The 26,976-nt window shown below is 43.3% G+C and overlaps 1 protein-coding gene across 4 annotated transcripts in view; it reads left to right on the top strand.

The window, feature by feature from the left end:
• The window catches only part of tdrd7b (tudor domain containing 7 b), a 136,199-nt gene that overhangs the window by 69,288 nt on the left and 39,935 nt on the right, over positions 1-26,976 (top strand). For 3 of the 4 annotated variants that reach the window (XM_034168103.1, XM_034168101.1, XM_034168104.1), the window contains 7 exons: positions 7,841-8,046; positions 10,991-11,365; positions 11,506-11,801; positions 11,886-12,075; positions 19,349-19,460; positions 21,918-22,120; positions 22,197-22,331. In XM_034168103.1, the coding sequence (XP_034023994.1) occupies positions 7,841-8,046; positions 10,991-11,365; positions 11,506-11,801; positions 11,886-12,075; positions 19,349-19,460; positions 21,918-22,120; positions 22,197-22,331 (1,517 nt within the window). Of the gene's footprint in view, positions 1-4,309; positions 4,985-7,840; positions 8,047-10,990; positions 11,366-11,505; positions 11,802-11,885; positions 12,076-19,348; positions 19,461-21,917; positions 22,121-22,196; positions 22,332-26,976 lie in introns of those variants that run through there. The other variant, XM_034168105.1, reaches the window with a different exon arrangement.

Below are 26,976 nucleotides of genomic sequence, written 5' to 3'. Positions count from 1 at the left end.
CCTGATGAGTCCCCCGGGATAAGAGAAAATACTGTGACTGTTTACCATTTGTTATTACAGAAGCCTTGGGTGAGGAATATAGGAGGTTTATCCATGAAATAAAGTTAGGGCCATATCCAAATTTTTTTAAGCATGCAAATAAATATTCCCACTCAACCCTGTCAAAAGCTTTCCCTGCATCCAGTGCGATAGCCACCTCGGGTACCGCACTGGATGCAGGAGAATGGATAATGTTTAAGAGTTGGCGGATATTTGTAAATGAATGACGTCCTGAAATAAAACCAGTCTGATCCTCAGATATCACATCATGCATTGTGGTTTCCAAACGCAAGGCTAGAGCCTTGGCCAAAATCTACAAATCGCTGTTTAGAAGAGAGATGGGACAATATGAACCACATTCAGTGCTAACTTTACCTGGTTTTAACGAGAGTAATTGATGCTTCAGTCAGTGTTTGTGGCAACGATCCACGGGAAAGAGAGTCATTAAACATGCCAAGTAATAGTTTAGATAATTTGTTGGAGAATTTTTTATAAAACTCTATTGGGTACCCGTCTGGGCCAGATGTCTTACCATTTTCCATTGACATTATTGCATTTATGATTTCTGAGTGTTTTAATCAATCAATCAATCAACTTTTTTCTTGTATAGCGCCAAATCACAACAAACAGTTGCCCCAAGGCGCTCCACATTGCAAGGCAAGGCCATACAATAATTATGAAACACAGTCTACGTCTAAAGCAACATAACCAAGGGATGGTCCAGGGTCACCCGATCCAGCCCTAACTATAAGCCTTAGCGAAAAGGAAAGTTTTAAGCCTAATCTTAAAAGTAGAGAGGGTATCTGTCTCCCTGATCTGAATTGGGAGCTGGTTCCACAGGAGAGGAGCCTGAAAGCTGAAGGCTCTGCCTCCCATTCTACTCTTACAAACCCTAGGAACTACAAGTAAGCCCGCAGTCTGAGAGCGAAGCGCTCTAATGGGGTAATATGGTACTATGAGGTCCCTAAGATAAGATGGGACCTGATTATTCAAAACCTTATAAGTAAGAAGAAGAATTTTAAATTCTATTCTAGCATTAACAGGAAGCCAATGAAGGGAGGCCAACACGGGTGAGATATGCTCTCTCCTGCTAGTCCCCGTCAGTACTCTAGCTGCAGCATTCTGAACCAACTGAAGGCTTTTTAGGGAACTTTTAGGACAACCTGATAATAATGAATTACAATAGTCCAGCCTAGAGGAAACAAATGCATGAATTAGTTTTTCAGCATCACTCTGAGACAAGACCTTTCTGATTTTAGAGATATTGCGTAAATGCAAAAAGGCAGTCCTACATATTTGTTTAATATGCGCTTTGAATGACATATCCTGATCAAAAATAACTCCAAGATTTCTCACAGTATTACTAGAGATCAGGGAAATGCCATCCAGAGTAACGATCTGGTTAGACACCATGCTTCTAAGATTTGTGGGGCCAAGTACAATAACTTCAGTTTTATCTGAGTTTAAAAGCAGGAAATTAGAGGTCATCCATGTCTTTATGTCTGTAAGACAATCCTGCAGTTTAGCTAATTGGTGCGTATCCTCTGGCTTCATGGATAGATAAAGCTGGGTATCATCTGCGTAACAATGAAAATTTAAGCAATACCGTCTAATAATACTGCCCAAGGGAAGCATGTATAAAGTGAATAAAATTGGTCCTAGCACAGAACCTTGTGGAACTCCATAATTAACTTTAGTCTATGAAGAAGATTCCCCATTTACATGAACAAACTGTAATCTATTAGACAAATATGATTCAAACCACCGCAGCGCAATGCCTTTAATACCTATGACACCTAATGGGACTATGACTCCTTAATGGGAGTTCGGTCTCAGTCCTATGCACTGTGGTTATCGAAGGGGCCTGGAGATTGTTAAAGAAGTTTTCCATTACATTACCGTCATTTGTCATCTGTGACATATACAGGTTCGAGTAAAATGAGGTAAATATGTCATTGATTTCTCCTGGGTCGATTGTTAATTCTCCATTCATTTTCCTTATTTGTAGGATTTGCTGGGCAGATACGGCTCTTCAGTTGATGACATAAAAGACAGCTAGCCCTGTTGCCATATTCATAAACATATCCCCATGATTTTAACAAAAGTCGTTCAGTCTTTTCAGTTGATACCAAATTATGATAGTGCCTCTGTGCATCATTCATCTATACAGCGCACTTTGTATAAGGAGATGCTGTATGATGCTGTAATGCAGAGGAAGCCTTTTCTGAGTACATGTTACAAACAGAGTCGCTTGAGGTATGCTAAAGCACATTTGGACAAGCCAGCTCCATTTTGGAATAAGGTGCTGTGGACTGATGAAACTAAAATTGAGTTATTTGGACATAACAAAGGTTGGTATGTATGGCTGAAAAAGAACACAGCATTCCAAGAAAAACACTTGCTACCTACAGTAAAATTTGGAGGTGGTTCCATCATGCTGTGGGGCCAGTGCAGGTACTAGGAATCTTGTTAAAGTTGAGGGTAACATGGATTCCAGTCAATATCAGCAGATTCTTGAGATGTTCAATGTTCAAGACTCAGTGACAAAGTTGAACTTGCGCTGGGGCTGGATCTTTCAATAAGACAACAACCCTAAACGCTGCTCAAAATCTACTAACACATTCATGCAGAGAAACAAGTACAACGTTCTGGAATGGCCATCTCAGTCTCCAGACCTAAATAATCTGAAAATCTGTGGTGTGATTTTAAGTGGACTGGTCTTGCTCGGAAACGAACAAACCTGAGATGTTTTGTAAAAAAGAATGGTCCAAAATGCCTTCAACCAGATTCCAGACTCTCATTGGAAGCTGTAAGAAGTGTTTAGAGGCTGTTATTTGTGCAAATGGAGGTTCTACTAAATATTGATGTATTTTTTCTGTTCGGGTGCCCAAATTTATGCACCTGCCTAATTTTGTTTAAAAAAATATTGCACACTTTCCTATAAAAAAAATCCTATAAACTTCATTTCACTTCTGAAATATCAGTGTTTGTCTGCTATATGATATATTTAACTGAAATTGCTGATCCAAGCAACCAATGATTTATAAAGGAAAATCATGGAAATCATCAGGAGTGCCCAAACTTTTGCATATAACTGTATATTGAAAAGAAATATCTGTGATCCCGTATTTCACAAAAATGAGGGTTCTCAAACGTGATAGCGTGCACAAGCAATCAGTAGACTGTGCACATGTGAGCAACCACTGGTTCGCTTGCCTTTATCTTCAGTTTTCCAGCTGTGCTGCAAAATGTAGAAGTTGGAGTAAGTATGATTATTTCAAGCAACTGTGTCAATGAAGAGGTACAACATGGTGGCCTCTGTTAGGGGCGCACCACCCCCCAAGTAGATATGATGATCTCATTCTGAGCTTAAGAAACCACATACGTTTGTTGTTGTATTAATTCATTAATATGAACGGATGATTATGAATGCTATATTCCAGTGGTTTTCATACTGCGAGGCCCCCCCCCCGGCAGGTGCCAGAGTTCTTCACGGGGGCCGCAAGGGATGGGTATTGAGAACCGGTTCTTTTCGAGAATCGTTAAGAAATTATTTGATCTACCTACATCAATAGCCTTTTTGCTTAAAGAGTCCTTTATTGGTCCTTCAGAGCGGCCGTTGTTTCTGAGGGTGTTTTGTCAGGAAAATGATCATTTCTTTACATTGATTACAGACCCTGCAGTGGGTCTGTAATCAGCCACTTCTGTAGCGGCTGTTCTTGAAGCTTGAAGCAATGAAGCAGTGCTCTGACCCACTGCTTCATTAGTTCATTGCTTCGCTGCTTTTCAAAAGTGGCAAGTCCGCTTCTTAACCCCTCTCAAAGCCATTTAAAAATGTCAATCATGAGTCACTTTTGTGCAGATTAAAGTCACTAACTGGGACTCTTGTCTTGTTGCATGCAAGAAATGACAATCATCCTCCGTTCCGTTTGCACACCTCCAAAAGGTGCAATTGAACCAAACGTTTTTTCCTCCCAAAATGAGACGTCCTGCGTTCTTTACGAATTACACTGATGTTGACGTGTATCGCAGCTGGCTGCAAGAGCTCAGCTCAGAGGTATGGCATTACATTTGTGCCATTAACGTCTGAAAGGAAATGCTTCTGAGAAAAACTACAGATTTTGTTTCTTTTTATTTATGTCCAGAGATCAAGGATCCAGTGACCAGTTTCATATTTATTTACTTTAAGACTCAATAAAATGTTATTGACATAGAAAACCTGAAAAGCCTACTTTTAGTACACAGAAAATTCACAGGAGGTATTGATAAGGGAATCGATAAGGAATCAAATCGATAATGGTATCGATATCGATACAGTCTTACCAGTACCCATCCTTGTTAAAAGTTGAATTAATATTATTTATGTTAAAATGAGTTAGTTATGCCAAAGACATTTAAAACACACAGACATGTTTAAATGTTAAAAAAGCACATTTAAAATATGACAAAAGGTAAAAATAGAAGAATAGAAAGTTCCTTAAAAAAATGTTTGAAAGGGGTGTAAAATGTGTGAAAGAATAGAAGGTTCTTTAAAACTTTCTACTTTTCTATTTTCTATGTGCACCTTTTTTGATGAGCATTATGACAACAGTAGTACTTTGGTTGGGGCAACGTTTCTGAAACAACATTTAAGCAACATAAATGTGTGGAGTCGTGAGAAAGTTGCCGCAACGTTGTACATAAATGTTGTAATACAACGTACCTATAGTGCAACATAGTTACGGGGTAGCATAGTCTTGTTCAAACCCCTGCGTGATATTGTGGGAGTTGACCACTTCCAGAGACAGCCTGCCATTATGCAACACAAACACACCATCAATTTACATGGAAAGATGGCTTACTGCTTTGTTTTTGGCAGCATTCACTGAAGCAGTTGCGGAAAGTGCAGTTTTTTTCGGTTCCCAGTGGAGAAGGGAAGACGAGGCAAATGGGAGAGGACGTGCCTGTAAGTTTTAGCCTACACACCTTGACAGAGTAGTTGTGTTTTCTCGGCTGCACAACAGCCTCGACTTGTTTGCACTCTGGGTCATAAACAAATTACAACACGTGTCCGCTTTCCACCACCTCATCACTTTTTCTTTGCATTTTCACTTTGTTTGCCATGTAATTTACCAAAAAACTCAGAAGTGCCATGTTTCTGATGGGGACATGCAAGGGCTGCACCCGCATGTGGGATTATTGCATCGTATGTGTAACCCACATGACCTAGTGCCCCTACTTCCTGTTGTGGTTTTATTTTCGCGGGTCATTTCCTTTATATATCCCTGCCCACTTTCAGTTTCTCCTGCATGACTGTGGCTCCCACGGCTTGGCTGTGCATGCTATGCTACGGACCCACGCTGCTCTCTGCTGTGACTTGTGTTTGCGTTTTTGCCAGAAACTCTGAGATTGCTGCATAAACCCTGGAAACGTGCTATTATATTATATTATACCTTTACCTTTTGGAAATATAAAAACATGGCAACAAGATAGAACTGGTGTGTATGGACTTCTTGTCTTTGGAGCCAGACCGCCGAGTGAAGGACATCCTCATAATCACGGATCACTTCATGAAATATGCTGTAGCAATAACCTACACCTAATCAGAAGGCCTGCACCGTTGCCAAATGCCTATGGGAAAACTTTTTCATCCACTATGGCATCCCAGAGCAGCTACACAGTGATCAAGGTCCGGATTTTGAATCTCGTATGATCAAGGAGCTGTGTGACATCGTGGGCATTCACAAAGTACGAACTATGCCCTATCATCCCAGAGGGAATCCAGTAGAATGATTTAACAGAACACTGTTGAATGTGCTTGGAACCTTCGCCAAAGGAAACAAATTTCGCTGGCGAGATTTTGTTAAACCGCTCGTGCGTGCATATAACTGCACTAAAAATTACGTAACTGGGTTTTCCCCTTATGAGCTTATGTTTGGCCAACAACCTCGCTTACCTGTTGATCTTGCCTTTGGACTGCAGTTGAAGGAGAACCCCACAACCACTTCTCATTCACAGTATATCCAAGATATCAAGGCACGCCTTCAAGAAAGCTACCAAATTGTCATGGCCAATTCTGAGAAGGTGATGGAACGAAATAAGACCATGGTCGATCGACGCGTCTCTCTGTCTGACTTATCTGTGGGAGACAGGGTCTTGGTGAGAAATGTTCGGCTGAGGGGGAAACAGAAGCTGGCCGACCACTGTGAAGCTAATGTGTATATTATGGTGAAGAAAGCCGGTGACCTTCCCGTTTATACCGTCAAGCCTGAAGGCCAAGCTAAACCACTAAGAACCCTGCATTGTGATCTCTTATTGGCATGTGGATACTTACCCAATTCTGCACAAGACTGTCCTGCAAAGAGAAAGAGAAATTGTACGCACTTACCTGACCGTGCAGTTGAGGAGGAGGAGGAGGATCTTGTGGACGACGAGCTAATTCCACCTGTTCCCGATCCACCTGCTACTACACCCATTAGATTGACAAAAATTATTGGAAAACCACTTGTCCTTCCCTCTCGACTAGCTGATGAACACCTTGAACTCCCTCTATCCTCCATTGCTCCTGTTGCTGACGAGGAAACGGTTGCTGTGGACGAAGAGAGATTGGAAATTGCTGATACGATTGTTCCTATGAATGACCACCTCTAACTGTGGATAGAGGACCAATCGTGATTGAACCCGAATCAGCTGAAACCATTGAACCCGAGCCTGTTGGTCCTGCTGATACCTCTGATGTTGTGGACAACTCATCTCCTGAGTCATCTGTTGTGGAGCACTAGAAGGCACAATGTTGACCACTTGCCTAAATCTGAGCCATTTAGTCCTGCGACTGAGACACCCCCTCAACACCCAGTTCGTATATGAAGGACCCTTGATTGGTTGCAATATTCCCGACCCGGCCATCCTTTACTAGAGAGCATACAAAGCTTGTTCCATGGCTTAAACTCGTCATTTACCTTCGTTCTTCAGGAGCACGAGGATGACATGGGTCCTCTTCCCAGTCAGTCACCTGTCCGTTGCCAACCCGGACCATGATTGTGGACATACATGGGATCAGGGGGGGAAAGTGTAACCCACATGACCTAGCGCCCCTACTTCCTGTTATGGTTTTATTTTTGCAGCTCATTTCCTTTATATACCCCTGCCCACTTTCACTTCCTCCTGCTTGACTGTGGCTTCCATGGCTTGGCTGTGCATGCTACGCTACGGACCCACGCTGCTCTCTGCTGTGGCTTGTGTTGCCGTTTTTGCCAAAAACTCTGAGATTGCTGCATAAACCCTGGAAACCACGCAGTCAGTTACGCGCTAGGCGTAGCGTTACATATGCATCATATTTTAACCCTTTAGCGCCCACCCTCAAACGAGACTGAGCTTCCCAATTGTTGTACTTCAGCCTTTATACAGCCATTGGAAGAAATCTGTTTACTGGGATTTAACTGGAAAATTTAGTAAGCTTTACTCCATTAAGACTCATATGCTGAAAGCACTTTCAAGTCATGGGAAATCTTCCATACCTCCACCCAGAATTGAATCACAGCCCCTTCATACATCAGTCAAACGACTTGCCATTCCACCATCTTGGCTCTTAATAAACAGAAATGGTTCAGAACAACATGAGCGTGATGTACATTTACAGTAGATCATCTTCAATGTTGTAGCAACATTGGTGGGATTCTACAGAATGACAATGTGGCAACGCAAATCCTCAACCAAAGTACAATGTTGCATTCACGTACTGTGTTTGCTTGAGGTGCATTAAATTATTTCATATGTAATTAATCTGTATTTTTTTCATCCTTTAAATTATTCAACCTTGCAGCACCTGTGGATCTGAATGAAAGTGGCTCAGGAAAAGGAAAGACTTACAACCCTCAGCAGGTCCAAGGTCACATTAAAGAGCTTTTGGGAAAGTACAGTAATGGATTCTGGGTGTCAAAGCTCCCTCAGATCTACAGAGAGCTATACAAAGAGGACCTGCCCACTGAGGCCATCCGAGACCTGGAGAAATGGACGCACATATGCACTGTATGTCCTCCTTAACATTTTGTGGTTATTATTGTTTACTATCATACTATATATTATTGCTTTATGTTTAATGGCTAAAAGATAAAACAGTGATGCTAATTAAAGGAATCATAACTCAGGTTTTGTATTGTAGAACGGCTGGGAAAGTGAAACGAGCTATGAATGAACTTCCAAAAATAGTAATTTTTGATATTCATATTGTAGTCATAAGTGTTAATGTTTTCTGCTCAACTTTAAGAACAAACTACTGTCTAGAACAAGGGTGCTCAAGTTCGGTCCTGGAGAGCTACCTTCCTGATACTCTTAGTTGTCTCCCTGCTCCAACACACCTGAATCCACTGAAAGACTCTTTAGGAGGCTTTTAATGTGTCTTTCATTGGATTCAGGTGTGTTGGAGCAGGGAGACAACTAAGAGTGTCAGGAAGGTAGCTCTTGAGGACCAAACTTGAGCAGCCCTGGTCTAGAACAAATGTATGCCAGTCCTGCAATTATTTGATCCTCTGGGATTTAGGGTGTAGTCCTTCAAAGTTTCTGTTTTAGCACAGTGATTTTGCCGCAATAATTGAAATTCTGTTACTTTTTTGCTTTTGTAGGATTATGTTTCTGCACTCTGCTGCATTCACATAGATGGCACAAAAAACAATCATCACACCATCATGCATAAAAAGACCCTCAGCTTCACTCAGAGTTAATCAAACTAACAGTAATTTTGCATCAATATCAATAGTTTATTTGCGCAAACTCTGAGTCACATTTCTATTTATTTGTTTGTTACTTATTTATTTTATTTTTGGCACCATACGTTTACTGTTTCAAAGCAGAAACAGTGGCAGAGCAGTAAAACTTAAAGCAGTAAGTTTTTGGTAACATGTAAGGTGACAAAACAATATTTGCAATTCTGTTGGAGAATACTATGGCATGTACACAAAAGTATGACAGCCTTCTCAGAGTGGCTATGATGTTACACGTAGAGGTAGTGGTGCTAACAAAATGGCAGGAGGTGGAGTTCTATTTGAAGATGCAATTGTCATAGGGCCCCTTCACACATAGCATGAATGAGGCCAATTGGCACATGAAAGAGGAACCGCATGCCATTTGTGAAAGGTCGGAGCTGCCTTTTTTGCCTCGCACAGCTGTCGCCACAACCATACGCGCACACCAGCCACTTAAAGACAGAGAGTGCCCTGTGAGTGCCCATTTGATCCCTCTCTCGGCAGGTGTAGGTCAAATACCAGATGCTACACACGAACATCCAGTACTACTTGCGGAGCACTTAGGAAATGTGGGGCCATTCATACAGCCAGCACGAAAATAGTGAGCAGGTGACCACTTTTGAGCTGGCTGTGAAATTTGTCGAAGTGCCCCACGAGTGAGGCATTGCCAAGTAACACACGTGGTGTGTCGGCTCCCCCCTTAACACATGTGGCCTGCGTGTGTATTGCACGTGTGCGCGTATCGAGCTACCCCCCCGCAACACATGTGGCATGCGTGTCTTTGCAACCCCACCCCGCCTGCAACACATGTTGCGTGTGTGTTTTGCGCAGTTGTCTCTGCAACACATGTGATGTGCGGGGGAGGGGAGGGGGGCACACTTGCATGAAATGTATGTACAGACATGATCACATGGGGGCCAATCCAGCCACGTCTGAGCGCACACAGAGAGGTGTCTCTCAGCTGATCGCCGCCCAGAAACACACTGACAGCTGGAAATGATGGCCCAGTGCAAACGACATGTTAAATTAAAAACACAGAGACCACAGCAAGGACAGGTATATAAATAATTACTACAATAACTACATACACAATTACGTAACAAATAACTACAAAAATGATCACATAACACAGAAACAGAGTGACAATTAGTTCTGTGGACTGAACGAACAAGTGGGCGTGTCTACAAACAGCAGCAGCTGTTGAGATCTGTGGACCCGCAGGTCATAGCTGGAGAGCATGTACCGTGTTATGAAGGACATGACATTACAACTCTACACCGTGAGTCATGTGCTTGCTATATATTGCATTTGCAACGGGATGCAGACTGTGCCATGTGAAAAGGACTATCAGATCATGTGTACACTCAGTTGGCGATCTGTATGTCACGTCACCCACGTGAGCTATGGTCCACATGAAGCGGTGTCTGTCCTTTGGCGCACCACTCACTGTACACGCGGGGCTGGCTGGACACACACAAGGCCAGTCGGACACACTGGGTCAGCAGATGTGGACATAATAAGAGCACACTGCTTCATTCATGTCATTTCATGACTTCACGTCTGTGACCATGGGCCATATACAGAGGAACAGAATCATCCTTGTATTGTCTGCTCGATAAGGGGGATTAAATATTACAAATTGCGGTGTTTTTTATGGTGTGTTTTTTTTCTCCCTAGCAGAGGCGCAATGTGGTGTCACATGTTCCAGCTGCTTGCACTGTGTTCATGCACGCTCATGCGCGTCCATAAAACAGTTGTCGCTGTATCGTGCACTCCTGTCCGACCGTGTGTCCTTCCCAACAGTGGGTGGGAGGCTGGTTCCTGCTTCTTTCGCCCAATATTGTTTTATGTGTGAAGGGGCCCTAAAATTTAACTGTTACTTTTGGATATAGATCATCCAAACCTTACCTTTATGGAGTCTTTATAATCAGGCAAATAATGTGTTGTATTTTTGAACATGATTTTAGCATTTTGAAATGTTGCCCTGTGTGTTTATTGACCCCGCCCTGACTTAGCTGCCTTATGATACCTTTGTGTGTAGGCCATAGTATTCTAAGACCAGATTGTAAGTGCTGATTTGTCACCTTATGTGGTACAGCCTGTGCTAAAAGTGGCTCTGGGCTGATAGATTATAGGACTTGGGGACCAGTTTTGTGCTTGACTGATTATGGAGTGCCATTCTAATTTGTTATTGTACAGAACATGTTCTTGTCCTTTTCTGAAAAAACTAGGTTGAGAAAACCTGCAGCAGCAACCCATCAGAGCTGCTCCTCTACCCTGCCAAGGAGCAGACAAAAACATCCCCTCCTCCTGTGTTGCTCAACCTCAAGTCCACTGCTGTTTCTGGCTCAGCCCCAAGCACCGAAAAACCCTTACAACCACCAACTCAGCAGAGACAGCCCACCATCCAGCTGACTCACTCCAGTTCCAGCTCATCTCTTCCTCCTCAGTCTCGACAATCCTTCTCCTCCTCCATCCCCAGTCCACCTTCCACTCCTGCAGCCCTCAGCCCTGAACTGAAGCAAAAAGTGAACGAACTGATGATGAAGTACACCCATGGCATGTGGGCTGAAGCGCTGCCTAAGTTCTTCCAGGAAAACTACAAAGTAATTAATGTTTTGAAACCATTTGTAAATGATATTACACAACACTGCAAATAAGTGTCGGTTGGCACTGTTCTTAAAAACTGCATTATGCACAGTTAACTGTGATTTTAATTTCTAAATTTTTATTAACCTTTTGCAAGACTGACCTGCCTGCACACATCCTGGAGAACCTGCAGCTTCTCTCAGACATTTGCGTGATTGTCTACCCACTGCCTGACAACCCCAAGAGGGCTATACTCTACAACAAGCCCAGCACTGAATTGACAGGACGAGGTGATGAGAACTGCAATCGGAGGGACTCTGCAGCCAGTGAGGAGGAGCTGGGGGAAAGGAAAGACCTGGGGAACCCGTTGGTGCCTTCTCTGCAAATCCCTAAAGAGGAGTACCCATCTGTGCTTGTGGTGGAAGCCACCAGTACTAGTGGCGTTATAATTAGGTCAGGAACAAGTGCTTGTGTTCTTGGACATGATATGATGTAAATATGATTACAAAAACTCATCAGTCTCTCTTCTGCTCTTAGGTACATTGGTGAGGGCTACTCCCAGGATCAAGAGTCCATGGAGGACGAAATGAGAGAGGTTTACGGCTTGGACCCCAGCAGTCCAGCTCCTTTGTCATCTTTCTCTTCAGGGCAGCTTGTTGCCGTCAGGGCTGAAGAAGAAGAGATTCTGAGGGCTCAAGTCTGTGAAGTCATGGCAGACAAACTCAAGGTGACAAGTCAAAAAAGAGGAAATAACTGAGAACACTAAAATCAGGTTGAATAAAAACAGATACAAAAATGTTAGTAATCCAGTTTTTATGGTGTAAATTAAAGTATCAATTTAATTAGCTCTCTGTAACAATTTTTTAATGTTTATTTTAGGATAGTAATTTTATTCTCTAATTTTATTCTAGTTTGCATTGTTTAAAATTATATATAAATAGCATTTGTTTATGATTAATGCCTTACTTTGGTTTTTATTGTGTTTATTTAGATCTGTTGTATTGTTTATTTAGATCTTCAGGCTTTATCAAGGGTACCTTTTGGTACCCTTGATAAAGGATACCAGGTTTCTTAACTTTAGTTTCCTAATCTGGTCAGGTTCCAAAATAAAGGAGGCCCAAAACTTCTGCCTCATTCTAACCCATGCTGGACACTGGCCCAAAAAATGGAGAGACGTCTCATGTTCCTCCCCACAAGCTGTATGTGTACTGACCTGTTCTAGTCTCATTACCATTCTTTGGCTGTTCAAGAGGATGCGACCTGTGAGAATCCCAATGACTGTACTTATTATACATCTTGCGCAAGGGCAAGGGCCCTTGGGCAACGTCTTTAATCCCCTATTGCTCCCGGTGTGTAATGAGCGCCTTGCATGGCAGCACCCTCACATCGGGGTGAATGTGAGGCATTATTTCTAAAGCGCGTTGAGCATCTGATGCAGGTGGAAAAGCGCTATATAAATGCAGTCCATTTACATCTAGGCAGGCCAACTAGCTCCCTGAAAAACTTTTTAGGTTTGGTCCTTCCACGAGCTGTCTATCCTGCCTGCAGTCAGTCAAGCACTGCCATTGTTTGTGGTGTTGATAACTCTGCAGCAGGCTCTGGACCCACAAATTTATTTGAGCTCCCTAACTTTGCGAGCCGGTCCCCTCTCTCATTGCCTGGAATACCTGTATGGGACCTGATTATTCAAAACCTTATAAGTAAGAAGAAGAATTTTAAATTCTATTCTAGAATTAACAGGAAGCCAATGAAGAGAGGCCAGTATGGGTGAAATATGCTCTCTCCTTCTAGTCCCCGTCAGTACTCTAGCTGCAGCATTTTGAATTAACTGAAGGCTTTTCAGGGAACTTTTAGGACAACCTGATAATAATGAATTACAATAGTCAAGCCTAGAGAAAATAAATGCATGAATTAGTTTTTCAGCATCACTCTGAGACAAGACCTTTCTAATTTTAGAGATATTGCGCAAATGCAAAAAAGCAGTCCTACATATTTGCTTAATATGCACATTGAATGACATATCCTGATCAAAAATGACTCCAAGATTTCTCACAGTATTACTAGAGGTCAGGGTAATGCCATCCAGAGTAAGGATCTGGTTAGACACCATGTTTCTAAGATTTGTGGGGCCAAGTACAATAACTTCAGTTTTATCTGAGTTTAAAAGCAGGAAATTAGAGGTCATCCATGTTTTTATGTCTGTAAGACAATCCTGCAGTTTAGCTAATTGGTGTGTGTCCTCTGGCTTCATGGATAGATAAAGCTGGGTATCATCTGCGTAACAATGAAAATTTAAGCAATGCTGTAATAGTGCGGTAACTCTTCCCTGATGGCAGAGGAGCAAACAGGGAATGAAACTGAACATTTTTTTTTAAGTGTGATTCAGCACGTATAGCAAATGTGTGGCAATTGGTATTCACACTGCTATGAACACTGCCGTCTACTGGATGGGAGTGTGAATACCAGTTGCCACACATTTGCTATACATGCTGCTGAATCACTTAAACAAAATTTTCAGTTTTCAAATAGCCATTTTTTGTAAATGAAAAAAAGACATATTTACAAATACAGATTTATTTGTAAAAACCAGCACACGTTACAGTAACTTGTATGTTGGTTTTTATAAACCGACCAACCACTGATGACAGGAAGCTCCATTTTTCCATAATGCCTTTTGGCATATGTGTCTGTAAATGCTAAAACCTACCAAATTAGTGCATTATTTTAAAACTAAAACATATAGCTGATATTTTCACTTTGTAAAAACATCAGAGGTGACGATAATTTCAAAAACCTGTCTGGAATTAGTTTATTTAAAATTTTAAACATACAGTAGGGTAAAAAATATTTAGTCAGTCCCTGATTGTGCAAGTTCTCCTACTTAGAAAGATGAGAGAGGTCTGTAATTTTCATCATAGGTACACTTCAACTATGAGAGACAAAATGAGGAAAAAAAAATCCAGGAAATCACATTGTAGGATTTTTAAAGAATTTATTTGTAAATTATGGTGTTAAATAAGTATTTGGTCAACCACAAACAAGCAAGATTTCTGGCTCTCACAGACCTGTAACTTCTTTTTTAAGAAGCTATTCTGTCTTCCACCTGTTACCTGTATTAATGGCATCTGTTGGAACTCATTATCTGTATAAAAGACACAGCCTCAAACAGTCAGACTCCAAACTCAACCATGGCCAAGACCAAAGAGCTGTTGAAGGACACCAGGAAGAAAATTGTAGATGTGCACCAGGCTGGGAAGAGTGAATCTACAATAGTCAAGTACATCGGTGTGAATAAATCAACTGTGGGAGCAATTGTAAGAAAATGGAAGCCATACAAGACCACTGATAATATCCCTCAATCTGGGGCTCCACGCAAGATCTCATCCTGTGGGGTCAAAATGATCATGAAAATGGTGAACAGAAATCCCAGAACTACACGGAGGGACCTGATGAATGATCTGCAGAGAGCTGGGACCAACACCAGAGAGAGCTGGGACCAACGTAACAAAGACTACACACTACGCAGAGAGGGACTCAAATCCTGCAGTGCCAGGCATGTCCCCCTGCTTAAGCCAGTACGTGTCCAGGCCTGTCTGAAGTTTGCCAGAGAGCATATGGATGATCCAGAAGAGAATTGGGAGAATATCATGTGGTCAGATTAAACCAAAATAGAACATTTTGGTAAAAACTCAACTTGTCATGTTTGGTGGAAGAAGAATGCTAAGTTGCATTCCAAGAACACCATACCTGCTGTGAAGCATGGGGGTGGAAACATTATGCTTTGCGGCTGTTGTTCTGCAAAGGGGACAGGTCGACTGATCTGTCGTCCCACTGAATAATGAAGGCTGAAGAAGGAGCCACGCATGGGTGTGGGGTGATTATTCGAAGAATGACCCACATTTTGATCTATCACGTATCCACTATGAAGGTGCCACTATGTGCCTCTCTGTACCCCGCATGTGCCGCGTAGCAGCCTCTAGTGAGCCACGACCGACCTGTCATTACAGCCTCGAATGGCTCGCATCAGCCACACTAAGCCACGTAGTGCCATGATAGCGCCATGATAACGCCATGTTGGTGCACGTTTAGGCATGAGTTTGGTCCAAACCTCCAGCCCTCCCACACCTGGTCCCTTTAAAGTGTGGGTTTTCAATTCACAGATTCACAGCAGCATTTAAAGATGTCCCTTCTTTCTTTTTTTTTTTTTTAATGCAGTCCAAAAATAGACACTCCATCACATTTCCGCAGTTGTGCGCTGTGCGCCAGGCTGCTGTCCACCTGTAATGCACCAGACCAGCTAGACCCGAACCACGGGTTTCTGGAGAGCCGCCTCTGTGCTCCTCGCTGGCTCCGCATCTCTCTGGTTTTTCTTCTGCGGCTTTAAACACACAAAACTTTGTTTGTCCGTTTATTTCTGCAAAATTGCACTTTTGCGCGCGTGCTGCTGTTGTCCTTTCATTAAATACTTTTTTACCCCACTGTAACTCAAAACTGCCTCCCGACACATCTGCACAACCGTATGGCTGTGAAAATAAATGATTTTTTTTTCTTTTCTTCTCTTCTTTTGTCACTGGTAGCCAGCTCTCCTCTGCTGGCAGAAGATTGAGCTCTACCTCTTATAGCTGTCTGTCTGCTCCAAAAACACGTAACAGGCAGGAACTAAAATGTATGATTTCAAGCTTTACAAATGTTTTTAACTGTTAAGCTTTCTTCACTATGCCCACAAAAAGATATTAGCGGTCTAAAAGTTATCAGAACTAAATTTAGGGGAAGTTAATTGGTCCACTGATGGTTTTCAAAGTTAGCTGAAAAGCTAATCAGCTAACAGAAAAGTTAGCTTCATTAATTAGCGGTTAGCGGATTAGCAGAACTGTGCCCACCACTGGTAATATCCATGTCAGATCCTTGGTGATGTGGGTCCCAAGGAGCCTAATTGTGTCCACCCGCTCCACTGCTTCTCTGATGATGTGTAGTGGGGGCTGTGAGACTCTCCTGGTCCTCCTGAAGTCTATAATGACCTCCTTGGTTTTGGTGGTATTGAGATCCAGATTGTTGACTGCACACCAGTCTGACAGGTGTTTGACCTCCTCCCTGTACCAGGTCTTTTTGTTGTCCCTGATAAGGCCCACCACAGTAATGTAGTTGGCAAACTTTATCAGGGTGTTGTTGGAGTGAGTGGGGACACAGTCCTAGGTGAAGAGAGTGAAGAGTGCCGGACTGAGCACACACCCTGCAGTGTGCCTGTGTTCATGGTTATAGTGCCAGATGTCAGGTTCCCATCCTGACATTCTGAGACCTGGTGGTCTGGAAAGCCACAATCCATGAACAGAGTGAGGTGAAGAGACCGAGGTTGGTGATTTTATGGACCAGTTTATGATGGATTACAGTATTAAATGCACTGCTAAAATCTGCAAAGAGCATCCTGTGGGGCAGGGCTGTGTGAAGTGCAATGGAGACAGCATCCTCTGTAGACCTGTTCCGGGTCTGCAGGGATGGTGTTGTTGATGTGTGCTAACACCATCCTCTCAAAGCACTTCAGAATGACCAGGGTGAGGGCAACTGGGCGATAGTCATTGAAGGTTGTGAGAGTAGGCTTTTTGGGCACAGGTACAATAGTAGTCTGTTTGAGTCAGGTGGGGTTAGAGCTTGTTGCAGGGAGAGGTTAAAGATGTCCGTGAACACCCCAGCCAGCTGGTCAGTGCAGGTCTTCAGTAGGCGGCCTGTCACCCCATCTGGTCCAGATGCTTTAGTGGTGTTGATCCGTTTCAAGATGGATCTCACCTGGAAATAATGGAGGATGAGTGTCAGCTGCTCCTCAGGTTGGATTCTTTCAGCAGGCTGGGCTCTTCCCTGCTGCTTATTGAAGCGAGCAAAGAAGAGGTTCAGGTGTTGGAGAGATCGCTGTCCTGATTGATCCGCGTGGTGTTATTTTTATAGTCAGTGAGGGTTTTAATTCCTCTCCACATGATGCGGGGGTCGTGGTTCTCAAAGTGGCCCTCTATTTGCTGCCTGTACGGTTTCTCTGATGCCCTTTGCTAGGTTCTTCTGGGCAGCTTTATATACCAGCTGGTCCTCTGGCCTGTAGGTGATGTTTCTGGCTTTGAGCAGTGACTGCACATTTCCATTAAACCAGGGCTTCTAATTTGGAAACACCTTTATGGTTTTAATAGGCAGTACGGTATCTGTGCAAAAATTTATGTAGTCCATAACAGCAGAGGTGTAACCTCCAGGTCAGATCCCTCAGAGAAAACCTCCCTGTCCGTGATGTCAAAGCAGTGCTGTATCGAAGCAGTGGCCTCCTCGCTCCATACCTGCACAGTCTTTATGGACAGTATGCTTCTGCACACTACTGGTCTGTAGGCTGGCGTCAGAGAGATGTGGTCTGATAGGCGCATGTGTAGCTGGTACAGCTTTGTAAACTCTCCTGATGTTTGGGAAGGCTTATGTGTTTATGGAGCTTGGGCAACACTGTCTTGAGCTCGGCATAGTTAAAGTCCCCTGCAACGATCACCACTCCCTGTGGATGAGCATCGAACTGGCTGTTCACACAGCTGTACAGCTGCTCTAGGGCTAGCTTTGCATTAGCATGTGGTGAAATATAAACAGCTGTAATGAGGATGGCAGAAACCCCCTCAGTAGGTAAAATTGCCTGCATTTCACTGCCAGATACCTTAACTCTGAAGAGCAGTGAGTGCCAGTGATGTTCACAGCTGTACACTACTCATTGTTTATGTACACACATGCCTCCACCTCTGCTCTGCATGCAGTCCTGTCGGCCCGGTAAACAGTGCAGCCAGCTAACCGATAGCCTTATCAGGCGTGTTGTTGTCTCCCAGTGTGTTAGGTGCCTGGGCACACTCCTATACTGAAGCTGATGAGAAAAGTGGCGCTTTAACAGCTCTTATACACACCTGACTATCGGAGTAAATAAAAACTCTTTTATTCCTAAAATTGAGGTCATTCAGGAGCTCTACACATTGAATGACAGCAAACACCGCAGCCTGAAAGACGTTGGTGTATCTGCCCAGTGCAATGCTCTTGTCCTGTGTCGTATTATATTTACACTCCAGCTCCGGCTTTCCCCCTGATCAGTGATCCGTGAGGTTGTGTTCAGAACCGGTGTCACAAAAACAATTGTCCCCCTAAAAATTGGTCTGCCCTGCCTTCACTGCGCATGCATCATTTGGGACCACAGCAGCATGTCTGAGAGGGATTCTTTACACCCAGCGTGATCAAATGGATTAATGTGATTATTAACCATCAGATGACAAAGTAAAACCTCTTAAATCATTCTGAAGTCAGTTTTAACCAGAATACAAGGCGATAATTGGTGAGTTGTTACTGGCGCTCTGAAATGACATAGGTGTAACAGCAGCTGCTGTGCGCTCTGATCGGTCCGCCGTCTTTTATGATGACATAATGCTGAATTTATGTATAAATGATTGTTGTACAAAAGCTTCAGATATCTGTCCCTGAGATAGATGATGACTGGAGTGCAGTTTTAAGCAGAAACGAGGTGATAATCAGCAAAACGCTGGTGATGCTCAGAAATGACACTGCTGAGTTCCGAAATGACACATGCACAGTGACGGCAGGGCAGACCGATTTTTAGCGGGAACCATTCGGTCTGCGACACCAGGTCTCTCTGTTATCACTGTACTAAATTTATTCACAAAAGAATATCTTTTCCTACCCTCTCACATTTGAAAGTAATAAGTGGAAGATCTGCTGATATTCTTTCCCTGATTAAGGTATTACTGGCATCTGCTAGTCTTTGCCACTTGCCAAACTGGTGCAGCCTTACTGACATAGAGTCTGCCTCTCCAACAATCTGGAGGTCCTGAGGGGCTAAGTTCAGAAGTACTTCTAAAGCTGCTGTTGGTATTGTCCTGAAGACACTTGTGATGCAAAGGCATGCCACTCTTTGAACATGAGTCAGCATGAGTCAACATGAGTTAGATTAAATAACATTCTTGTCATTTTTACCTTTCACTCTATAGGTGTACCTTGTGGATTACGGCTTCTCAGAGATGATCAGCAAAACCAAAGTATTTGAGCTACACGAACGGTTTTTCAAGCTGCCTTTTCAGGCGACCAAGTGCAAACTGGCAGGTGAATCTGAAATGAATCCTCATATGGTAATCAGCACAATCTTAAAAGCAAAATAAAAACTAGAAAGCAGCAGAAATTTGTCTTATATCCAATAAAACTGCAAATATAGATGTTCTGTGAAATGGTTTGTGACCTCTTGAGGTTTTAGACATTGTAATTTTTGTATGGCATCAAATTTAAAAAGGAATTCAATAAACAAATCACCATATATATATACAGTTTTGCTCAAAAGTTTACATACCTCTGTTCTTAATATTGTGCATTGCCCCCTTTAACATCAGTGACAGCTTGGAATCTTTTGGGGTGGTTGTGGACGAGGCTATCTGATGGTAAAGCTGCCACTGAATATGTTTCGGACTTTATTTACATCGATTACAAAGAAATACAAACAATATGGCACTCTCTGGTAAATCTGCATGGAGTAGACAGTTCTCAACCAGAACCCAACCCAGACAACCCAGAAGAAGTTATAGGCTTACGTGGCTGTGATTGGAGAAATTGTGCACAGTGCAAGCTTTGCATTTTGTATTCCCAGTTATCCAACTTCATGATGAAGTGGTATAGAGGAGGACTTTCTTAAAAAGAAGACCTGAAAGTTTAGCTACACATTGCCAGAAGGTACATCTGAGATGCAAGCCTGGATTTGATCTGTTTTGGTGAAAGAAAATCCTCCTCTGCTCTACTCCACTATGAAGCTAAGAGTAGTGATGCAAAATGCAAAGCTTGCACTGTGCACAATTTCTCCAGTCACAGCCACATAAGCCCATAACTTCTCCTGGGTTGTCTGGGTGTCTTGGTGGCTTTCCTCACTCCTCTCCTTCTTGCACAGTCACTCAGTTTTTGAGAACTGTCTACTCCATGCAGATTTACCATAAAGTGCCGTGCTGTTTGTATTTCTTTGTAATTAATGTACATAAAGTCCAAGACGTATTCAGTGGCAGCTTTACCATCAGAGAGCAACGTCCACAACTACCACAAAAGACTCCAAGCTGTCGTTGATGTTAAAGGGGCAATACACAGTATTAAGAACAGGGGTATGTAAACTTTGGATCAGGGTCATTTGGGTAGTTCTCTTGTCATTTTGATTTAAAAAGAGGAAACACAGTGGTTTGACAGTAAATGGCTTCACCCAACCACTAACCATGAGTGAAAAAAAAGTTTTTGTGTTGTTATTCATATTCTCTTAAAAATGGCCAAAAAAAGCAAACATTCTGCCAGGGTATGTAAACGTTTCAGCACAACTGTATGCATGTTAAAGTCACCAATAATCAGAATGTTATCTGCACTACTTACAAACAATTGGTGGTGATTATGACTTCAGAATTGACTTGAGAATGGCATGAGACTTGAGACTTGCCGATTCATGATTTGAGAATGACTTGCTGGTGACTTTATCCCACCTCTGCCACATAGCCAGGTAAGCAGAAGAACAGTATGAATCATGGCATATAATGTAAAGTTATTATTATTGCTATCATTATCTGTATGAGGGGATATAGAGTTATTAATTACTATCATATGAAGTTAGCAAAGTAGCAAATTAGCCATGAGACATACTGCCCCAACATTAGCCTTACTCACTTTTTAGGAATTGCCGTCTCCAGACAGATTTACCGTGGAGTACCAAACTGTTTGTATTATAACCCCGAGGAAGACCCAGGACTAGGTGGAGAGATTATATTTCCACACTGACTGGATCCCCTAGTCAGAGGTGGTTACTGTGGCCCGGTGTCGCAGACCGAACGGTCCCTCCAATGACGCTGTTCATGGATTAACACCTTGTTTCTGCTTCAAACTGCACACCAGTCATCATCTGTCTCTGTGACAGATATCTGAAGCTTTTGTACAACAATCATTTCCACATAAATTCAGCATTATTTCATCATAAAAGGTGGCAGAAGCGATCAGAGTGCCGCTGCTAAACGAGCTGCTAGCTGATGCGTTCACTGCGCGTCGGACATTTCAAAACTTCACGGAATTTTGCCTTGTTTCTGCTTAAAACGGCCTAATTTCTGCTTAAAACTGACTTTAGAATGATTTAAGAGGTTTTACCTTTGTCATCTCATGGTTAATAATCCCATTAATCCATTTGATTGCTTTGGGTGAAGAGACTCCATCTCAGACCTGCTGCTTTGGTCTGAAATGACGCATATGCAGATGCAAAAGGTGGACCAAGTTTTAGGGGCACACCATTCGGTCTGCGACACGGGAAAGGGAAGTTTGGGGTTCCCTACTGGAGCTGCTGCCCCCGCAACCCATTCCCTGATAAGCGGTTGACGATGAGTGAGTGATGAGTGAGTGTAATTGTAAACATTTTTACAGCACTGTACGAGGTGGTAGATTATATCCTCATTTTTCTTCTGATATTAACTGCTTTCAGTACATTATGAAATGCACCTGTCAGCATTTGTTGATGTTTGTTCCTTGAAAGCAAAGTTTAACTCTGTATTTGTGCAGGCCTGCAGCCATTCTGCCGGGAACCAGCTGTGCTGAAAACATTTGAGTCGATGGCAAATGGACAAATCCTGTTGGCTGAAATTATAGAACAGGGGCAAACGCCGCTCGTTGTCCTCTATGACACATCACAGGAGGATGACATCAACATAAACTCAGCCTGCTTAAAATCCCTCCAAGACACGATGCTGTCGAGCCCCATACAGGTGCAGATGATTTAGTTTGTGTTGAAATAAGTTTGCATGTGCACCAATCTGACCTCCTGTTGGTGTTTCTCCTCAGGTGGACAGCACTTGTATGAATGTGACTGTGAGCAGCGTCTGTTCAGACGGGACCATCTATTGTCAGCTGCCCTCCAAAGGCCTGACCAAGCTCAGTGAGATACTGGAGAACGTGGAGGCATACTTCCACTCACAGGTTTACACTTCTACAGCAATATGACATAAATGAATCATTAATATCAGGAACAGACCGTAAGGCTGTTTGTCCGCTGGCCATCCTGCTGAAGGTTAGAGAAACTTCTGTTTCTTAATTTTTGTACAAGTAGAAGGAAAAGAGCTATACTGCATGTGCACAATCAGAGCTCTACGAGGTCTGTTATAAAACTATCCGACCTTTTTATTTTTTTCAAAAACGATATGGATTTGAATCATGTGCGCTTGCATCAGACAAGCTTGAACCTTTGTGCGCATGCGTGAGTTTTTTCATGCCTGTTGGTTGCGTCATTTGCCTGTGGGCAGGCTTTGAGTGAGCACTGGTCCACCCCCCTCGTCAGATTTTTTATTGTCAGGAAAATGGCTCAGAGACTGGCGCTTTGCTTCATCAAAATTTTTTTAGAAACTGTGAGGGACATCCAGGTGGACACCATTCGAAAAATTCAGATGGCTTTTGGTGAAGATTCTATGGACATAACACAGATTAAGGAGTGGTTCAGCCGGTTTAATGACGGCGCACAATGGCGCACGGCGCGCCGCGCTCCGAGTGGCCATCGACAGGCTTGAACGACCAGATCATTTCCAAAGTGAAGGTTCTGTTGGTCCAGGACGTCATGTGACTAGCAGAGAAGTTTCAGAAGAGGTCGGGATCAGCACTTTATCGGCACATTCCACTGTTAAAGGAGGTTTTGTAATGAAAGACGTGCGGAGGGATTCGCGCATCGGGACGGAGCCGCAATGGCGGAGAACAAAAGCAAGTCCGTGTTGGAAGTCTCACAGGACAAGTTGGAACATGCCCAGCTGTTACACAATTTCTCGGATACTCACTCGACTGAAAAGCCACCGATAGCCGTCTGAATCTTACGAATGGTTTCCAACAAGGAGGTGTTTTTTGTCCAGCGCCATTGCGGCTCCGTCCCGACGCTCTAATCCCTCCATCACACCCGTCGCTACGGGCGGGCCCTAGGGGGCAGTGCCCGCCCACTGATATGCTTGGGCCCACCCACCCAAGCCAGATCACAGTCACAGATCTCAAATAAATAAATAGATAAATAAAATCCTAATTTCATTTTATTGTACTTACTTTGGGTTAAAACGGCCAGTGTTGCATAATCACTAAGACATTAAATATATTAAAACCGTGTGAGTTTGTTGGAAAGTTTGTCTACGTATGTAATCACGTCAGTGTTGCCCAGCAACAATCAATTACCGCGTTTATGGGGGGAAATGAAGTGTGAGTTTTTGCCAGCAGACAGCAGCTAGTTTTTGTGCTTTCCTAAATATGGATATACGTAACTGGTTTAAAACCCTAACATCAGTAACTTTGGATAAACCAACACATGATGTCGTTGGCAAAGAAAACCCTGGACCCATTTCTACCTCCGTGGATCCTGTACTGACACAGGGTGGACGAAAGAGAGGACAGCGCTGGCACTCTACTGAAAGTAGGTCCAAATTTTTATTGTGTGTGTGTGTGTGTGTGTGTGTGTGTGTGTGTGTGTGTGTGTGTGTGTGTGTGTGTGTGTGTGTGTGTGTGTGTCAGAGGCGATTGCTAAGTCTGCAAGGGAAGCTCAGCTTCCCCTAAAATGTCAAAAAATAAGTGATCAAATATATACTGTTGTGTGTACATGTCATTGACTAAATATGCGCTACAACGCGCTCATCTTTTGTTCAGAATCAGCTTCTTATCATTGGTAACGATGCGGCTTCCCTCTCACTCAAACCTGCAGCTTCACAGTGCTTTAAACAGTGTGGACGCTGAGCGTCCACAGACTTCAATAGCGAAGCAAAGAGTGCAGCGAAACGAGACGAGTCATTGGATAAATGCTGGGCTTTGTCCCGCCCATCGGACGCTCAGCGTGTCTGGGGGTCTATGGGGCAGTGGGCTGGCCTCGGCTGGCCCGGATGCTCAGCTTCTGCATGATGATTGGATGATCTGTCTGAGGCTGAATCCCTTTTTGATTGACAGCGAAATGAGCAAATCAGCGATATTTTGGTGTAAACATCCGTGGGAGCATTTTTTAATTTTCATTCTGTTCTGAGTTGAACCGGAGACTTTCCTAATCCTCTTAGCGGGATTTTCTTTGTTAAAAAGGACTAGCGACAAATCGAGCTTCTATTTCTGGTGTTTTTTTTGTAGCTGCTTGTGTTTGGAGACTGACTTCTATCACTCTTTCTGACTTCTATCGCAGTTTCTGTCCCTACCGAGCAGCGGGTGCTGCTGAGCTCCTCCACCGTCACAAAGCACTCACAGGCAGAAACACTTCACACTAGTGTCGCGCCAGTCCCAGCTAGCGAGCTAGCTAGGTAGCAAGCTGCACATAATGGCAGACAATTTGAATGTTGTGGACCGGATTTTGGCGAAGCCATTTGATAGTCTTCCTTAATGAAGAAAAACTTAGAGTTAAACAGCAGGGCAGATCAACTCCTCAGATTAATTTGCTGCAAAAGGTGGGGAAAAGTAACAGGTCTTTTCAGCTGTCCTGGTATGACAAAGTGAGCTGGCTGACTGGAAGTGCTGTAACAAATAACATGTACTGTTTCTTGAAAAGGAACGGAGGGTAGAATTTACGTATAAATAAACCGACACATTTTATGATGTAGGCCGAAATTGAGCTTCCCTTCCTTGAAAGACCAGCATCCGCCACTGGTGCGTGTGTGTGTGTGTGTGTGTGTGTGTGTGTGTGTGTGTGTGTGTGTGTGTGTGTGTGTGTGTGTGTGTGTGTGTGTGTGTGAGTGATGGTAATTGGTACTATTGCTACTGCTACCTCTCTGTTGGTTGCTTTGAAATGCACCCATCGTGGTGTTTTTTTTTTTTTGTTTTTTTTTTAGTTTGAGATGCTGGTTGTCATCTTACGTCATGTGCACACTCGGTGGTGGCGGTGTGTGTGTGTGTGTGTTGGCAATTGGTAGCTACCCCTTGGTTGGTTGCTTTGAAATGCACCCGCCGTGGTGTTTTTTTGTTTGTTTAGTTCGAGATGCTGCGTGTGATCTAATACATTATTTGTACTTGTGTGTGTGTGTGTGTGTGTGTGTGTGTGTGTGTGTGTGTGTGTGTGCGTGCAAAGATGTGCGCGCGTGTTTGTGTGTGTGTGTGTGAGTGAGTGAGTGAGAGAGAGAGAGAGAGAGAGATAGAGCGCTGGTCTGGTCATGGTTAATGTGATGATTATTGTGAGGGATTAGGGCTGCGTGAATAGTAAAAATAAGCAAAAATAAGCTATTAATGGTGGTGCCCACCTGGTGGATTTCATAAGCCCCCCTTAAGACTGAGATCTGGTGACGGGACTGCCCTCCGCACGTCTTTCGTTACAAAATCTCCTTTAACAGTGGAAGTGCTGATCCCGACCTCTTCTGAAACTTCTCTGCTAGTCACACGACGTCCTGCATCAGCAGTTTATCGGCACATTCCACTGTTAAAGGAGATTTTGTAATGAAAGACATGCGGAGGGATTCGCGCGTCGGGACGGAGCCGCAATGGCGCTGGACAAAAAACACCTCCGTGTTGGAAACCATTCGTAAGATTCAGACGGCTTTCGGTGGCTTTTCAGTCGAGTGAGTATCCGAGAAATTGTGTAACAGCTGGGCATGTTCCAACTTGTCCTGTGAGACTTCCAACACAGACTTGCGTTTGTCTCCGCCATTGCAGCTCCGTCCCGACGCGCGAATCCCTCCACACGTCTTTCATTACAAAATCTCCTTTAACAGTGGAATGTGCCAATAAAGTGCTGATCCCGACCTCTTCTGAAACTTCTCTGCTAGTCACACAATGTCCTGGACCAACAGAACCTTCACTTTGGAAATGATCTGGTCATTCAAGCCTGTCGATGGCCGCTCGGAGCGCGGCGCGCCATGCGCCATTGTGCACCGTCATTAAACCGGGTGAACCACTCCTTAATCTGTGTTATGTCCATAGAATCTTCACCGAAAGCCATCTGGATTTTTCGAATGGTGTCCACCTGGATGTCCCTCATAGTTTCTGAAAAAATTTTGATGAAGCAAAGCGCCAGTCTCTGAGCCATTTTCCTGACAATAAAAAATCCGACGAGGGGCGTGGACCAGTGCTCACTCAAAGCCTGCCCACAGGCGAATGACGCAACCGACAGGCGTGAAAAAACTCACGCATGCGCACGAAGGTTCAAGCTTGTCTGATGCAAGCGCACAATTCAAATCCATATAGTTTTTGAAAAAAATAAAAATGTCAGATAGTTTTCTAACAGACCTCGTATAATGTGGATTTGCATGATTTTGGTCTTCTTAAGTGGTTATTGTTTCTGCACATAAACCTCATATTGCTTATTTTGTCTTCTGGTTAAATTTGTGCGGGTTGACCCAGTACAACATGGTAATGATCAAAGAATGTGGTGAAGCTGTGACAAATTGCAGGGCGAACGATGCCAAACATGAACCAAAAAAACGCTGTTTCAGAAAGCAGATTGAATATAAACTAAGCATAAACCTCAGCTTTGGGTTGACTAACTCTGAGCTGGTAAACCCATAGGTTTTGGTCTCAGAACACGTTATCTGAGTTAGTTTACTCACCTCTGAGTCTAGTTAACTCTGAGCAAAGCAGATACATGAGGAAATAAAAAGGTCCACATCAATGCAACACAGTAGCATTGACACTTCTG

The sequence above is a fragment of the Thalassophryne amazonica genome, chromosome 4, assembly GCF_902500255.1.
Source record: "Thalassophryne amazonica chromosome 4, fThaAma1.1, whole genome shotgun sequence".
Classification (NCBI taxonomy): domain Eukaryota; kingdom Metazoa; phylum Chordata; class Actinopteri; order Batrachoidiformes; family Batrachoididae; genus Thalassophryne; species Thalassophryne amazonica.
This window is presented reverse-complemented; position numbering and strand designations above follow the sequence as displayed.